At 32.4% G+C, this 14,620-nt stretch overlaps 3 protein-coding genes across 5 annotated transcripts in view; 2 read left to right on the top strand and 1 right to left on the bottom strand.

Annotated features, from left to right (window-relative positions):
• LOC149903492 (matrix metalloproteinase-2-like) overlaps positions 1–4,274 on the top strand; it is a 120,498-nt gene extending 116,224 nt beyond the window's left edge. For all 3 annotated transcript variants that reach the window (XM_090108829.1, XM_090108828.1, XM_090108830.1), the window contains exons 7-12: positions 665–823; positions 910–1,487; positions 1,565–1,706; positions 1,818–1,977; positions 2,060–2,163; positions 2,243–4,274. In XM_090108829.1, the coding sequence (XP_089964955.1) occupies positions 665–823; positions 910–1,487; positions 1,565–1,706; positions 1,818–1,977; positions 2,060–2,163; positions 2,243–2,508 (1,409 nt within the window). In that variant the 3' untranslated portion in view covers positions 2,509–4,274. The remainder of the gene's footprint in view (positions 1–664; positions 824–909; positions 1,488–1,564; positions 1,707–1,817; positions 1,978–2,059; positions 2,164–2,242) is intronic.
• A 1,499-nt stretch (positions 4,275–5,773) lies between these two features.
• On the bottom strand, positions 5,774–6,424 carry LOC149903491 (cytochrome c oxidase assembly protein COX19). The gene has a single exon (XM_090108921.1). The coding sequence runs from the start codon at positions 6,154–6,156 to the stop codon at positions 5,884–5,886; it is 273 nt and encodes a 90-aa protein (XP_089965047.1). The 5' UTR covers positions 6,157–6,424; the 3' UTR covers positions 5,774–5,883.
• A 582-nt stretch (positions 6,425–7,006) lies between these two features.
• On the top strand, positions 7,007–13,543 carry LOC149903490 (putative RNA-binding protein 19). The gene is made up of 15 exons (XM_090108844.1): positions 7,007–7,148; positions 7,217–7,579; positions 7,754–7,987; positions 8,259–8,369; positions 8,444–8,624; positions 8,755–8,846; positions 9,023–9,128; positions 9,952–10,143; positions 10,457–10,618; positions 10,937–11,040; positions 11,130–11,615; positions 11,977–12,179; positions 12,369–12,485; positions 12,862–12,970; positions 13,312–13,543. The coding sequence occupies exons 1-15, from the start codon at positions 7,113–7,115 to the stop codon at positions 13,519–13,521; spliced, it is 2,706 nt and encodes a 901-aa protein (XP_089964970.1). The 5' UTR covers positions 7,007–7,112; the 3' UTR covers positions 13,522–13,543.
• Positions 13,544–14,620: the final 1,077 nt, after the last annotated feature.

Genomic DNA, 14,620 nt, shown 5'->3' with positions numbered 1-14,620 from the left:
CGACATGGTAATAAGCAACACGTATGTTGAAAAGCGGCCTATTCTCAGTTATATTCCCGATAATCCTATACATGTGCACAGCTTAAATCGATGCACACGTGTTCCCTAAGCTCTGTAAACAGCTAATACACACTAATTGAAACCCTACCATAATCGTGTTTGTTAGTAAAACAATATTGATATTTCCTGTTATCAATACCTGCTTACGTAAAAGGATTTCAGTTCAGTTTCGGTATTAAGTTTAACGTTTACTTTCTTGTGTGTTGTGTATAACAATATTTCAACTGAATATATGATAATAAAAGTGTACGGAAACAAATGTCAGCTAGTTGTTCAGTTTGTATCGGACTATGGAGTTATAGTGCTAGTTAGTTAATTAACTGTCAAAAGTAGTTTTTCCGTGCAAAGTTCGATGTTCGGAAATGAGCATGTCGCGGTCAGCTACGGTTTGACATGCAAATGGCTAGGCGTGGTTGCTGCTTACCTACCTACCTACCTACCTACTTCTATAGTTACATAGTACATACCTATACAGAATAAATCGGTATTGATGGTCTAAAATTTAAACATTACTTTGAGATGTTTACATTATAATTATGATAAGATTTTAAATACAAATACAATTTGCTAAAGTTAATATTTAACAAAAACAATATTTTGCCAGGTACCTCGTTGTTCGCTGTGGCCGCCCATGAATTTGGACATTCGCTTGGCCTCAGTCACAGCTCTGTTAAAGGCGCTCTAATGTTTCCATGGTACCAGGGTATCCAGCCTAATTTCGTTTTACCAGAAGATGACCGCAACGGTATACAGCAAATGTACGGTAAGTTTAACAAAACCAAACCACAATATAAATGTTTATCATAGTGATCTCCTTAATCTTTACTTTACGTTGCAATTTTATTTCAGGCCCCAAGGTCAAGCGGACATGGGCAAAGATACCTTATTACCGTCCAGTGGAAACTCCACCGCCAACTACGACGTCAACAACAACAACTACTACTACAACAACGACGACGAGGCGCCCATATATCTACCATCACCATCCTGAAAGACATCCGAACCATCGGCCGTACACACCCCAATATCCCCGTCCTCCAAGTAGATATCCATACTATCCCGAGCGTCCCAACTACCCAGATAGGTCAAATCCCTCGTACCCAGAGAGGCCGCACTACCCGGATCGTAGGCACAACAATACTGAAGAACATCCTAGAAGGACACACAACCATTACCCACGTACAGAAACTACGACGCATGCTACAACATACAGACCTCGTTATCCCCATGTAAGGCCAGAATATCCTACACATCCTCGTCCAAACTATCCCACTGATCCTGCTCAAGATCACCCTAAAAAGAAACCATATTATCCTGTGAAAACTACCACTACAAAACCTCCTCCATCTGATAAACCTGACACATGTGATACCAGCTACGATGCCGTTAGTTTGATTCGAGGAGAACTGTTTATATTTAAAAATAGAGTGAGTATTTTTAACTAATCGTAAAATTGTTTGCATTTATTATTTATTTGAAATTATATTTTAATCGTCCCTTTTAGTATCACTGGAGAATCGGTGCAAATGGAAGATATCCAGGATATCCGATAGAAATTTCGCGAATGTGGTCCGTTCTTCCAAAGAACTTAACTCATGTTGATGCTGTTTATGAAAGACCGGACCGAAAGATCGCGATATTTGTTGGTAAGTAAATTAAGCTTTTATGATATCAAGGGCTTTGAGACATATAATTTAAATAGGTAGATGCTTTCATATTTTCATCAATTTTAATTCTTCTTTTATTTTTATCATTAGGTAAAGAATTGTACCTATTCGACTCGCAATATCTAATGCCAGGATATCCCAAGAAATTAGTTCAGCTTGGTTTACCAGAAAGTTTGGAGAAGTTAGATGCTGCTATGGTTTGGGGACATAATGGAAAAACATATTTTTACAGTGGTTCTATGTATTGGAAGTAAGTGTACCTATTATAACTTTATTAATTACAGTTACAGTTTTAAATTCTGGTACTTAATCCTATTTATCAATTATTTCAGGTTTGATGAAGACATCGGACGTGTTGAATTAGACTACCCCAGAGACATGGCAATGTGGAAAGGCGTTGGATATAATATCGACAGTGTATTTCAATGGAAAGATGGTAAATATCATACACTTAATTAAAATCAGAAATATCTTTTTCTCCGGCAAATTAATTTATATAATTTTATTATTTTCAGGAAAAACTTATTTCTTCAAGGGAAAAGGCTTTTGGAAATTTAACGATCTTCAGATGCGAGTGGAACATGACAAGCAGTATCCTTCAGCTCAGTTCTGGATGGCGTGTCCCGCGGAGCGAGCGGGTCGGCGGGCGCCATTCCGGGCACTTCCTTCGCCCGGCTCCACCCTTCGATCGCCGAGCTCAGCGTCACTTCACACTTTCAACGTCTACACTTGTCTCTCTGCTTTAGTATTAATACTTAGCAATTATTTCAAATACTTATAAAATATAAATATCTTTTGTAATTTGTGTGCCACGTAAATTGAAATGCATAATAATATGGCTGATATAACAAGTACATATCGTTACTTTGTCTGAGTTTAGGTCTAGGATTAATGACAAATGCGCAAACACTACACTGCCTTTTATTAGTATTAAATTAAATGCCCACATTAATTAGATATATATTTTAGAATAATTGTAGGTAAGAAATATTTTGTTTTATATGTACATTTTGATCTCAATATGATCGAGTGCTTGTTTTTTTATGAACTGTGAGGTACATAACACCATTTGTTTAGCTGATGTAAAGTTCGTAATGTATATCGATGTCAGTATTTAGAGTCATATTATTAAATTATGTTAAAGAATATATAAAATTATAAATACAACCATATTTGTAAAATAACTGATTAATTATTTATAATATAAACAATAGATACCTTTGTATATACATAATGAAATAATTGCAATATATAGCAACCATTAAACCAAATCTGTGTAATAGCGTTTATTCACGAAAATGCCTTATATAGTTTATTATAAAATATATATTCAATATAATTATTAATAATCTATGTAAGTTTATATTTTTATATATAATATTAATGTGATTGTCATGTCTTAAAGGAATAATACAATATAATTATAATAAAAATGTAAATTATCACTCATGCTGGTTAGAGGTACACTTACTCAGTAATTTGTATATTAAAAATTATACAACCTAGATATTATTTAGCTATATTAATACGTATAGAATACAGTTTAAAACTAACTTTCCACGTTGGTGTATATGATTAATAAAATAATTGCTTTTTGTGTGCAATGTTTAATGTGAAGACAAATTATAGTAGTAAGATATCTATAAAATCATTTATCCTCAGCTTGTTATTATTTGTAGTTAAATATTCTATTAAGTGCCACATTGTAACAAGTATATATTTTAATATAGTGAACCAATAATACGTCTACTTATATACTATAGCTAAGCGATCCGGAAAATATTGATTTAAAATATGTTTAACCGTCGATGAGTAAATGTGGAGCTCTTCAAATGAATATGGTGCTTTATATAGGTAGATAGTCCCTGTACAGAATAAATTCATATTAGGTATTTACCACCATAACCACGACCACTCTGTCAAGAGTGCACGACTAAGAAGAGATTTTTGTATGTCGTAGTTGTCTTTTGAACTCATCATAAATACATTAGAATGTTGCCTGGAGCAACATTAGTAATCTAACAATTTATTTAATACCTATTCATATAATATGATATAAAAAAGAATACCTATATCTAGTTGTACTTTGATAATAATAATTTGTCTGTTTGACTCATACATTCTAGATTAGAAAATTTTATATTTGATACCTAATAAGGCCATAAATGTGCGTTTATATGAATATTTTATAATCAAGTAATATTTTTTTTGTGCAATCACCATTCAAAAATTAGGTAATGCTCTCATAATATTTATTTTTATAAGAATAGGATTCATTTAGTAGAATGTCCGCATTTTTAGAACAATTTTTTTACCTCTATTAAGTCGCTCATGCAATACTATAATAGGTTTTTTACAATATCATTGGTCACACTTAATAATTTAATAAAAACTGTGATATTTACTTTTATTAAAATGCCATAAGTAATTGGCAATAAAATAAATTCAAAATTTTTTTAATCCTTAAAATAGGTAATTGAATATTACTCAATGTGTAACTGCTAATTTTTAAGTACTAAATAACTATACATTTAAGGGGAAATATAAGATTTTAAAAATTTGGATTTTTATTTTGATAATTTTCATATGCCTTTAACCTATCCTTTGTAATCTAAGCCTATCCTATGTGATCTTCCTTATTCACCGTTTCTTCTCTACCTTATAACGTGTAAACAGACACACACTGATTATATTTTAAACCTACTTGTTATTAATTTAAAGCTTCTTTCACACCATACGATATTTTTACAATAATTAAACACTGCCATAAAAATGGCGAAATTGAGAGCACTTAATTATTATTTTTTAGCTGTTCTATTGCTCCAGTGCTAATGGTCTTAGCATAGCGTGATGGCATAGGTAGCTAACCTTTATAGCCTTCCTAAGGCCTTCCTCGATAAATTATATAAGTAAAAATGAAATAAGTTTTCAATCAATATGATCCATGTTTCTTGAGAGTAGCGCGTTCATACAAACAAACTCTTCAGCTTTATAATATGAGTATCAATAAACTAGAGATGAAAGAGAAAAGAAAAATACATAGCGCGTGGTGTCCCTTAGACACATAAAACTGAAACGCGGGTTCGAATCCCGCCTCGTGATCGAATTTTTTCTATTCTTTATAATATATTTATATACTTACGACCGCCTCCTTGGTACAGTGGTTGACGCGTGACCATAGAACCGAGGGATCCTGGGTTCGATTCCCGGTGGAGGCGAAGAAAAAGAAATGTCTCGGTCTGGCAGGACACAGAAGGCTGATCACCTACTTGTCTCTAATGCGCGGGTCAAACACAAGCGGCGCGGGCGCGGGCGTGCCATAAGCGCACCTCTTGAATCTGTTTTGCACCACGTCCTTCTTATACATTTTGTATGAAAGAATTTTGGACAGGCGTCGAGACGGCACGCCACGGTTGTGCCACGGTTGCGCCGCCTTTCCAAAATTATTTCATACAAAATGCCAATAGCGCACCCGATGCACGCCGACAGCGCGCCCGATGCGCGCCCGATGCGCGCCTGCAGTGCGCCCGATGCGCGCCGCGCCGGTTGTATATGTCCCGCGCCTAAAGAAAATCATCAATTTTCAACCAATTGATGTTAATATGTTACCATTTTGGTATATGGGAGTGGTAGTGATACTTCAAACTCATAACACCTGTATACATTTTATGTAACAATCTAAAATAGTTAACAAGAGAGAGTTACTTTACTAATAACATAGTGAGGGTAGTTGGGTCAAATGTTGTATATACTTCTCTTATATACACGTCTTAGGACCTAGGCATGATTCATATGAATGCGCCCCAAATCAAAACAAGGCAGCATTTTCTACTAATCAACAGCTAAGCATATTCTGTGAGTGACAACATATTGACATCTTTTCATCCACAAATATCTTAAATCAAAAGTTATGTCTAACTATATATTTAAAATTAAAACAGTCATCACTTATCAAGTAGATTGGACATATCCTTTGTAATCATATTTAAATAAAGGTTCTTTATAATGTATTATTCTTATAATGAAGATGAATAATAAGAAACATCTGCTGTATAAAATTTATTAATGCACTATATTATATCTATTTAAATCATTTATTATATAACAATCACAACACTTCTCAAGTCCCTTGGCTACTATAGCCCCATAACAACTTCTATTTCTTCTCTTCTTCTATTTGGTCATTGCTTTCAGGAAATCCTAACTTAGACCATTTTTCTTTTGCCATTAAGTTATTCTCCATTCTGCATGCCAAATATTCCTTAGCTTCTGAACGACATAAGGAATTGTTACTATTATTATCGTATAAACAATTAAGGTACCGCATCATGCTCTTCTTACATACTCCTTCATGATCAAGTGGAAAACTTCCTTTTTCTGGTGGGGTCGGTATGAATTGCTTCTGCCCAAAAGTCATAGCAGTCGACATCTTGATGAGAGAAGAACCGACTTTAACAGCTTGAATAAAATGAAGAAGATCTAAACTAGTCTTGATGATGATCTGATTTCAAACGAATCCTTATTTAACCATAATTAATTCTTATACCAGTAGATTTATTTTTCCACTCACTGAGAATTTGCCTAAAATTTTGAGCTTGAAGTACGGTCAAAGATATTAGGAATGTTCATTTAAAGAATATTTTTTTACTGAAAATTATCGAGCCCTTGATAACAATTTTCATATGATTTTGACGTTTAAACTGTCAAACAGGCAAGCCATTTGACAGTTATATCTTCTTGCCATAACAAAAAAAAAACAATCCATATACTTGTTGCCATTGCTAATGTATTAATTTTTCAATGTACATATGTATATTTAATATTTATTACTATTTTGTTTCCACATAGATAGATCATAATAAACTCCCTATAAATACCTCCCGATATAAATTTTTAATGGACCCTAAACGACTGTTCGAGAGGCATCTTTTAAATATTCGACTGTATATTCATTGCGCATTGCGCATGCCTACAGGCCGTAGAGCTCTCGTTAGGGCGTATTCAGAAAGAAAGCTTGAAACTTATAAGCGCTTATCGGCGCTTGTCATGTTCATATATTTTCCTGTCAGTGCTGGTAACCCGCGCAGGAAAATATATGAACATGACAAGCGCCGATAAGCGCTTATAAGTTTCAAGCTTTCTTTCTGAATACGCCCTTAGAGAGTAGTATATTCTTTGCCGTAGAGGGAGAATTCTCCCTCTACGCTACAGGCGCAACACTGCGGAAGGCAGGGGATTGACAACTGACAAGTGAAAGTGACAATGACAAATAATTATATTTCAAAATCGAAATCACATGGATTTGTTTTGAATTGTTTCTTACACATTATTTAATTTTTATTTTAATAACAGCTATTCTCGGTATTTTTAAGTACAGAATGCAAAATGTCTCGATTAATAGTTAAAAATTTACCCAACAAGGTAAGTAATTTTTGCTAGTTATTGTTACGCTTTCGTGGACAAATTGAAATAAATAACTTGTTTAATAGGTTACAGTAGAAAAACTCAAAGAATTATTTGGCGAAAAGGGTGAAGTAACCGACGTACAACTAAAATATACAAAAGATGGCAAATTTAGAAATTTTGGCTTCGTGGGTTATCGGACAGAAGAGCAAGCCGATGCGGCGAGAGAACATTTTAATGAAACCTTTATCAATAGCATGAAAATATCCGTTGAAAGTTGTGCAAATTTAGGTGACGAAAAGAAACCAAGAGCGTGGAGCAAATATGCCTGTGACAGTACTGCATATAAAAAAATACACAAGGAAGAAATTGAAGTCACTGATAAACCAAAAAAGAAATTAAGCAAAGCTGAAAAAAATAACAACAAAATCAAGGAATTACTTAAAAAGGTAAAAAATTTAACACAACTTGGAAAACTTTGTTTATGTAGAGTTCATATTGCTTTTTAAGAATGATTTTGTTAACATTATCAATTTTGATCATATTTTTTTTCTATTAATATTATGATGACACTATTTATCCTAATTTCAGTATGATAATTTTGTATTTCATTCCTTTCTTAGCACAAAGATGACCCTTTATTTGCTGAGTTTATTGAGGCACATGTCAACGATAAAACGGCTTGGGTCAAGGAAACATTAACTGAATTAAGTCAGAACAATGACAGTGGAGTTGAAGATGAAACAGCTGAAAACAAAAGTGAAGAAAAAGCAGATGAAAAAAAAGTGTCTGAGGATAAACAAAATGCACCACCAAAAGAAAATAAAGCAGCCAATGCACAAATAAGTGATTTAGATGTATGTTTCTTTTTCTTATACATATTTTAAATAAAAATTATTTTATCTAAAAATTTGTTAATAATTGGATTAATAATATAATATGAATTAGAATATTACAGTTAAGATTTTACCTGTAATAATAAATCGAATTTCAACAGGTCATGCTCCAATTCAAGTTAATAAAATAATATAGTTGAAATTATAATTCAAAAATTGATTTTCATTATGTTGAAAATTTTCACTTTTCCTTTTAAAAAATGTCTGATATTTATACAATTTTTTCTTCCAGTATATGAAAGTGTTAATGAAAAAAGTTGATGGTTTTAAAGAGGATGTAGTTACTGAAGTTGCTCCAGCAGAGCCAAAGAAAATAAGAAATAGGCCATTATTCTATGTAAAAGTAAGTACAAAGGCATTATGAAATTAATAATTTTACTCATTTGACTCTTGTTACCTAAAATTATCTTGTTTTAGATAAATGGATTGCCTTTTAAATGTAAAAAGAAGGACATTAAAGAGTTCTTCAAACCTCTAGTACCATACTCAATAAGGTTGCCTCTGGGCAAAGGAAAAAAACTTGCTGGTTTCTGCTATGTTGGATTCAGAACAGAAAAAGAACTTAAAAAAGCACTTAATAAAGATAAATTGTTTTTGGGCAAGTACACATTTTTTTATTTTAGGTTATCAATATCATTCTCCACATTTTCTTACTTTGTGTTATCAATATCATTCTAAATATTTTGCTTCTTGAAAACATGGTAATATTATTGCAAAAATTATTTTAGGAAGTCACAGGGTACATGTTCATCAATATGAAGATAAAGCGAAAAAGGCTGCTGAAGAGGAAGAACAAGAAAATATTAAGAAACGGAAAGAGGTAATTTTGGTTCATTGTATTTTTAACATAAAATAGTTACTTAGTTTTTACTAACTATTTTTCGTTCACTTGTACCTGATCTTATACAACTAAAAAAATAATTTCTGCACCTAGTCGTTTATTCAGTCTGAAATCATCAATCTTTATTGTCTAAAATGGATTTCCTTTTTTTACAGAAAGAATTTAATGGAGAAAGTATTGGTGAAAGTGGTAGCATATTTGTCCGTAATTTACCATATGTTGTTTCTGAAGATGAATTGACAAAATTGTTTGAAAAATTTGGTAAGTTTATTTAATAAAATTTGTTACATTATAAAACATTCTTCAAAAAAGCTTCATGATAAATTCAAACTCAAACATTCATTTATTCAATTAGACTACTATTTAGTAGCACTTTCGAAACGTCATTACATAGTATTTTTAACATTTACCACCGATTCGGATAAAAATAAGATTTACTTTTTCTTTTACATGTCTTCTATATTTTCATACTTCTATCACTCCTTGTTAAAATTTCATACACCAGTAGACAAATTTCGTATTTTACATAAACACTACGCAGATGTAACTCACATACGCACGCAATAACGACGTTTGTGACGACGAAAGAGTTGACCCTATACAAATTATTATTATGTGTTCTATAATATTGTCTATTATAAAAACGCTTATTGATATTATCTTATTCATATTCAGGTCCAATAGCAGACGTAAACATGCCTCCTTGTAAAATTTCATACACCAGTAGAAAAATTTCGTATTTTACATAAACACTACGCAGGTGTAACTCACATATGCACGCAATAACGACTGTGACGACGAAGGAGTTGCTCCTATACAAATTATTATAATGTGTTCTATAATTTTGTCTATTATAAAAACGCTTATTAATATATTATCTTATTCATATTCAGGTCCACTAGCAGACGTTAACATGCCAATAGATCCCATACTCCGTCAGCCGAAAGGGTTTGCAACGGTCACATTTGTCATGCCAGAGCACGCGGTTAAGGCTTACACATAACACAACACAAATTATTATAATGTGTTCTATAATTTTGTCTATTATAAAAACGCTTATTAATATTATCTTATTCATATTCAGGTCCACTAGCAGACGTTAACATGCCAATAGATCCCATATTCCGTCAGCCGAAAGGGTTTGCAACGGTCACATTTGTCATGCCAGAGCACGCGGTTAAGGCTTACACGACATTGGACGGTACAGCATTCTGCGGCAGAATGCTGCACATTTTGCCCGCGAAAACGGAACGGCTTGACAATGATGATGATGATGGTACTGTATTATTGTGAAAAAAAAAGATATGTTTATATTTTTGTTTTATAACTGAACTGTGTCTGAACTGAACTTTTATCATTTATGTGACTGTGGGTAAACTACATAAATTGCCAACGGTAATAAAAATATTTATCTTCCCAATAGTAATTTTGTACTAAAAAATATTAAAAGTAAATTACAAAGCATAGATGACACAGCTTTCAATCCACAATAAGAGAAAATTATAAGTAAATAAGAAAAAAAATTATTTACTTTATTATTATATTTTATTTACTTATGTATATTTTATTTACTTATGTAATATTTACAGCTGGCCTCTCATTCAAAGAGAAGAAGGCGAAAAAACTAAAGGACCAAGCAAGGTCGTCACACAATTGGAACACGCTCTTCTTGGGCGCTAATGCAGTCGCTGACGTAGTTGCAGCGAATTATAATACGACAAAGGAACAATTATTAAATGAGAATAGCAAAAGTAAGGATTTTTTCAAATACTTAATTTTATTTATCTTGTTTTATTTTAATAATTTTACTTATTGAAATTTAAATGGGTTCAAGAATATTTAAATAAGCTTATTACTTTTACGTGAATTGATTAGAAAATTCAGTTAAAAAAATATAGAAATTATGTTTTTCAGTTTATTAATGACTATTGACTAAACCTACCTAAGATCTCAACACAAGTTGGAGAGATTAAAACAAGATTAAAAGGATCAAATTTGTGTTAAAATTTTACAGAGCTCATATCATATTATTTTACCTTAAATATTCTATAATAACATATATTTCACAGATACCAGTGCTGCTGTGAGACTTGCGCTCGGTGAAACACAACTCGTAGCTGAAACGAAAGCTTTCTTAGAGTCCAATGGAGTATATTTAGATGCTTTTAATAGAGTAAGAATATGATAAATTTTATTTAGTGAATTTGTTTTTACAAAAATATTGACCTAATTTATAAAGTTATAAAATTTTCATTATTTCAGCCCAGTAAAAAAAGATCGAAGACTTGTATTCTCGTAAAAAATTTACCAGCTGGTACAGATAAGGAAGAAATTAGGACACTGTTTGCGAAACACGGTCAAATTGCAAGGTTCTTAATGCCAAAACACGGAGTGACAGCGTTAGTAGATTTCATCGAACCATTCGAAGCAAAAAAGGCATTTATCAAACTTGCATATTCACAATTTAAATCGGCACCATTATACCTTGAATGGGCACCAGAAAATGTATTTGAAAAATCAGCTAAGCTTAATACAGATAATGCAAAAACAGATATTAGTGAAGTTACTACTAAAGAAGAAGAAGTGAAAGATAGTAATTTAAGTAAAAATGAAGTTAATAAAGAGCCTTCTAAAGAAACAAAGGAGGACGCTAAAGAAGATGATGTAGAACAAGAAGAACCAGAAAATGATACAACACTATTTGTAAAGAACCTTAACTTTAAAACAACAGAGGAATCCTTGAAAAAAGTAGGAATGCAACATAATTTAAACTTTATTTTGTTACCTGTGTTTACATTCGTTTTAAATATCTAAATTATTTTTGAAGTGAAACTTCTTTATCGGGGTTGGAAAAAAATGTAGTGTAACATTTTTTCGTTACGCGTGACATTCTTCCGTTACGCGCCATCTTGTTTTTATCCTTACCACGAGTGATTGACGTATTTCGGTAAAGTTACATATAGTAAATTATTTTTTGAAAAATAAGGTCATAAAGAAGTTTCACTTCTTACGTGTGTACACTAGTACACGCATAGATTTTTTTTGTACTATTTTTTACTTTTATTATAAAAATATTTAATGTAATACAATAAAATTAATATAATTTCAGCATTTCGCCAATTGTGGTAAGTTACACAGTGCGACGATAGCCAAAAAGAAGGATCCCAAGAATCCTGGCAAGTTCCTATCCATGGGATACGGATTTGTGCAGTTCTATAGAAAAGAGCACGCAACCGAAGCGCTCAAATCGCTACAAGGATCAATTTTAGATGAAAAACAGTTGGAAATGAAACGATCGGAAAGAGGAAACATGTGAGTAAAAAATCTGTGCAACTTATTCGTAAAAATCGATCGCCTTTGTCAATAAAATTGTTTCGATTTATCAAGCTTTACTTGGAATATTGATACCTAAAACATAAAACGGTAATTTGATAAAAGTGTAGTTAGTTCCATCTCTCATAAAATAGGTACATAAGTATCTCATTATATTTTTATTTGCAGAACTGAGGTCAAAACAAATAAAAAGAGTGTTAAGGAAACAACACAAAACGGCACAAAAATTCTCGTTAGAAATGTACCGTTCCAGGCAAATAGAAAGGAATTGCACGAAATATTTAGGTGAGTGTAATTATAATGTGTAGGTATTAGTTATGTTCACCGGATTGAAGTTTAATTTTTGACTTTAATTGTTCTTGAGTAACTGATTGATAAAAAATCGTTTAACTTTTGGAAAAATATTTTACCACGTTTTTATTAACTAATAATGGTTACATGTATTTTCTTTATTGATAAATTGTTTTGCGATGGTATAGAATGCATACCTAAATTAATTAAAATATTTTTCAATTTTTCTTATCGTGCTAATACTACATATTAATAATCCTTTGTAATTTACAAGAAAATAAGCAATTCAAATTAAGAATAAATGAAAAGTATTACTTGTAGTCAGAAGGTATTGTTTTAAATTTGTATTTCTTAACCCTTAATATTTTAGGGCGTTCGGAGAAATCAAAACTCTGCGGCTTCCAAAGAAATTCACTTCAGAGTCTGACCAACATCGGGGTTTTGCGTTCATAGACTATTATTCAAAAGCAGATGCTAAGGTAAGTCAGTCCTCACTCCTCATAGATAAACTACGTTACATATTATTAAATTCGACATGTAGCTTAGTATCACACACAAGACTTCCTATAACTAAAACAGAATACAAACAATTATTAACATAGAAAGTACCTTATCATGAATGCGCTAACAATTTTAAACGCGACAAGGTTATTATATTTTGTGGTCCCAAATATAACTGATTACTGAACTAAATATAACACCCCCATTTTATTTCTATTAACCGTAAAATACGCGCATGTGTATACTTGCAAGAGATTATAAAAAGCTCAATAATACATAATATATAAATAAATAAAAAACAATTTACCACTGCTTTCAGAATGCCTTTGAAGCTTTGTGTCAATCTACCCATCTCTACGGTAGGAGGTTGGTACTGGAATGGGCCGACCAAACTGACGAGAATGAAGATGTGTCTGCACTAAGGAAAAGAACCGCTGACGCATTCAATGCGAGAACACCGGGCGGCAAAAAATCTAAAAAAGGATCTATTGATGCTGAAGAATTTGTTGAAAATGATGATGTGAAATAAATATATGTGGAAGTTGAATTTATCTATTAGTTTCATTTTAGTTTCCTTATAGTTTAAAATAAAATTTAAATTCCATTCGCCTTCACTTCCTACCTTTTGCTTAACCATAGTAAGTATAATTAAATTATCTTTGACTGTATATAATATGTAATATGGAAAACATGTTTCAATTTAATAGGTAATAAAATACTTATAATATTGCATTAGCTCTTTTAAATACAATAAACTTTTTGTTGTACTTCCATATTGAAATCTAAGCCTATTTTTATTTTCAACTAGCGGTCCGCCCCGGCTTCGCCCGTGATACATATTTACGTTTTCTCTACATAAGAACCATCCTCGTACTTCAAGGAATATAATAAAAAAAGAATTATCGAAATCGATCCACCCGTTCTCGAGTTATGCGCTTACCAACACATTTTGCGATTCATTTTTATATTATAGACTAGCGGTCCGCCCCGGCTTCGCCCGTGGTACATATTTAGTTTTCTCTACGTAAAAACCATCCTCGTACTTCAAGGAATATAATAAAAAAAGAATTATCGAAATCGGTTCAGCCGTTCTCGAGTTATGCGCTTACCAACACATTTTGCGATTCATTTTTATATATAAGACTAGCGGTCCGCCCCGGCTTCGCCCGTGGTACATATTTACGTTTTCTTTACATAAGAACCATCCTCGTACTTCAAGGAATATAATAAAAAAAGAATCATCGAAATCGGTTCAGCCGTTCTCGAGTTATGCGCTTACCAACACATTTTGCGATTCATTTTTATATATAAGACTAGCGGTCCGCCCCGGCTTCGCCCGTGGTACATATTTACGTTTTCTCTACATAAAAACCATCCTCGTACTTCAAGGAATATAATAAAAAAAGAATTATCGAAATCGGTTCAGCCGTTATCGAGTTATGCGCTTACCAACACATTTTGCGATTCATTTTTATATATAAAGACTAGCGGTCCGCCCCGGCTTCGCCCGTGGTACAAATTTTACGTTTTCTCTACATAAAAACCATCCTCGTACTTCAAGGAATATAATAAAAAAAGAATTATCGAAATCGGTTCAGCCGTTCTCGAGTTATGCGCTTACCAACACA

Source organism: Colias eurytheme, chromosome 13 (genome assembly GCF_061535395.1).
Source record: "Colias eurytheme isolate Ceu_HAF_F1 chromosome 13, ilColEury1 Martin Lab GWU primary, whole genome shotgun sequence".
Classification (NCBI taxonomy): Eukaryota; Metazoa; Arthropoda; class Insecta; order Lepidoptera; family Pieridae; genus Colias; species Colias eurytheme.
This window is presented reverse-complemented; position numbering and strand designations above follow the sequence as displayed.

Bases quoted from the DNA above. Each gene is read 5' to 3' on its own strand.
- LOC149903491 (XM_090108921.1), bottom strand. From the start codon at position 6,156: ATGTCGACTGCTATGACTTTTGGGCAGAAGCAATTCATACCGACCCCA.
- LOC149903490 (XM_090108844.1), top strand. From the start codon at position 7,113: ATGTCTCGATTAATAGTTAAAAATTTACCCAACAAG. The intron at 8,370-8,443 runs GTAAGTACAAAG...ATCTTGTTTTAG, and splicing joins GGCCATTATTCTATGTAAAA to ATAAATGGATTGCCTTTTAA. The intron at 12,486-12,861 runs GTGAGTGTAATT...TTAATATTTTAG, and splicing joins GAATTGCACGAAATATTTAG to GGCGTTCGGAGAAATCAAAA.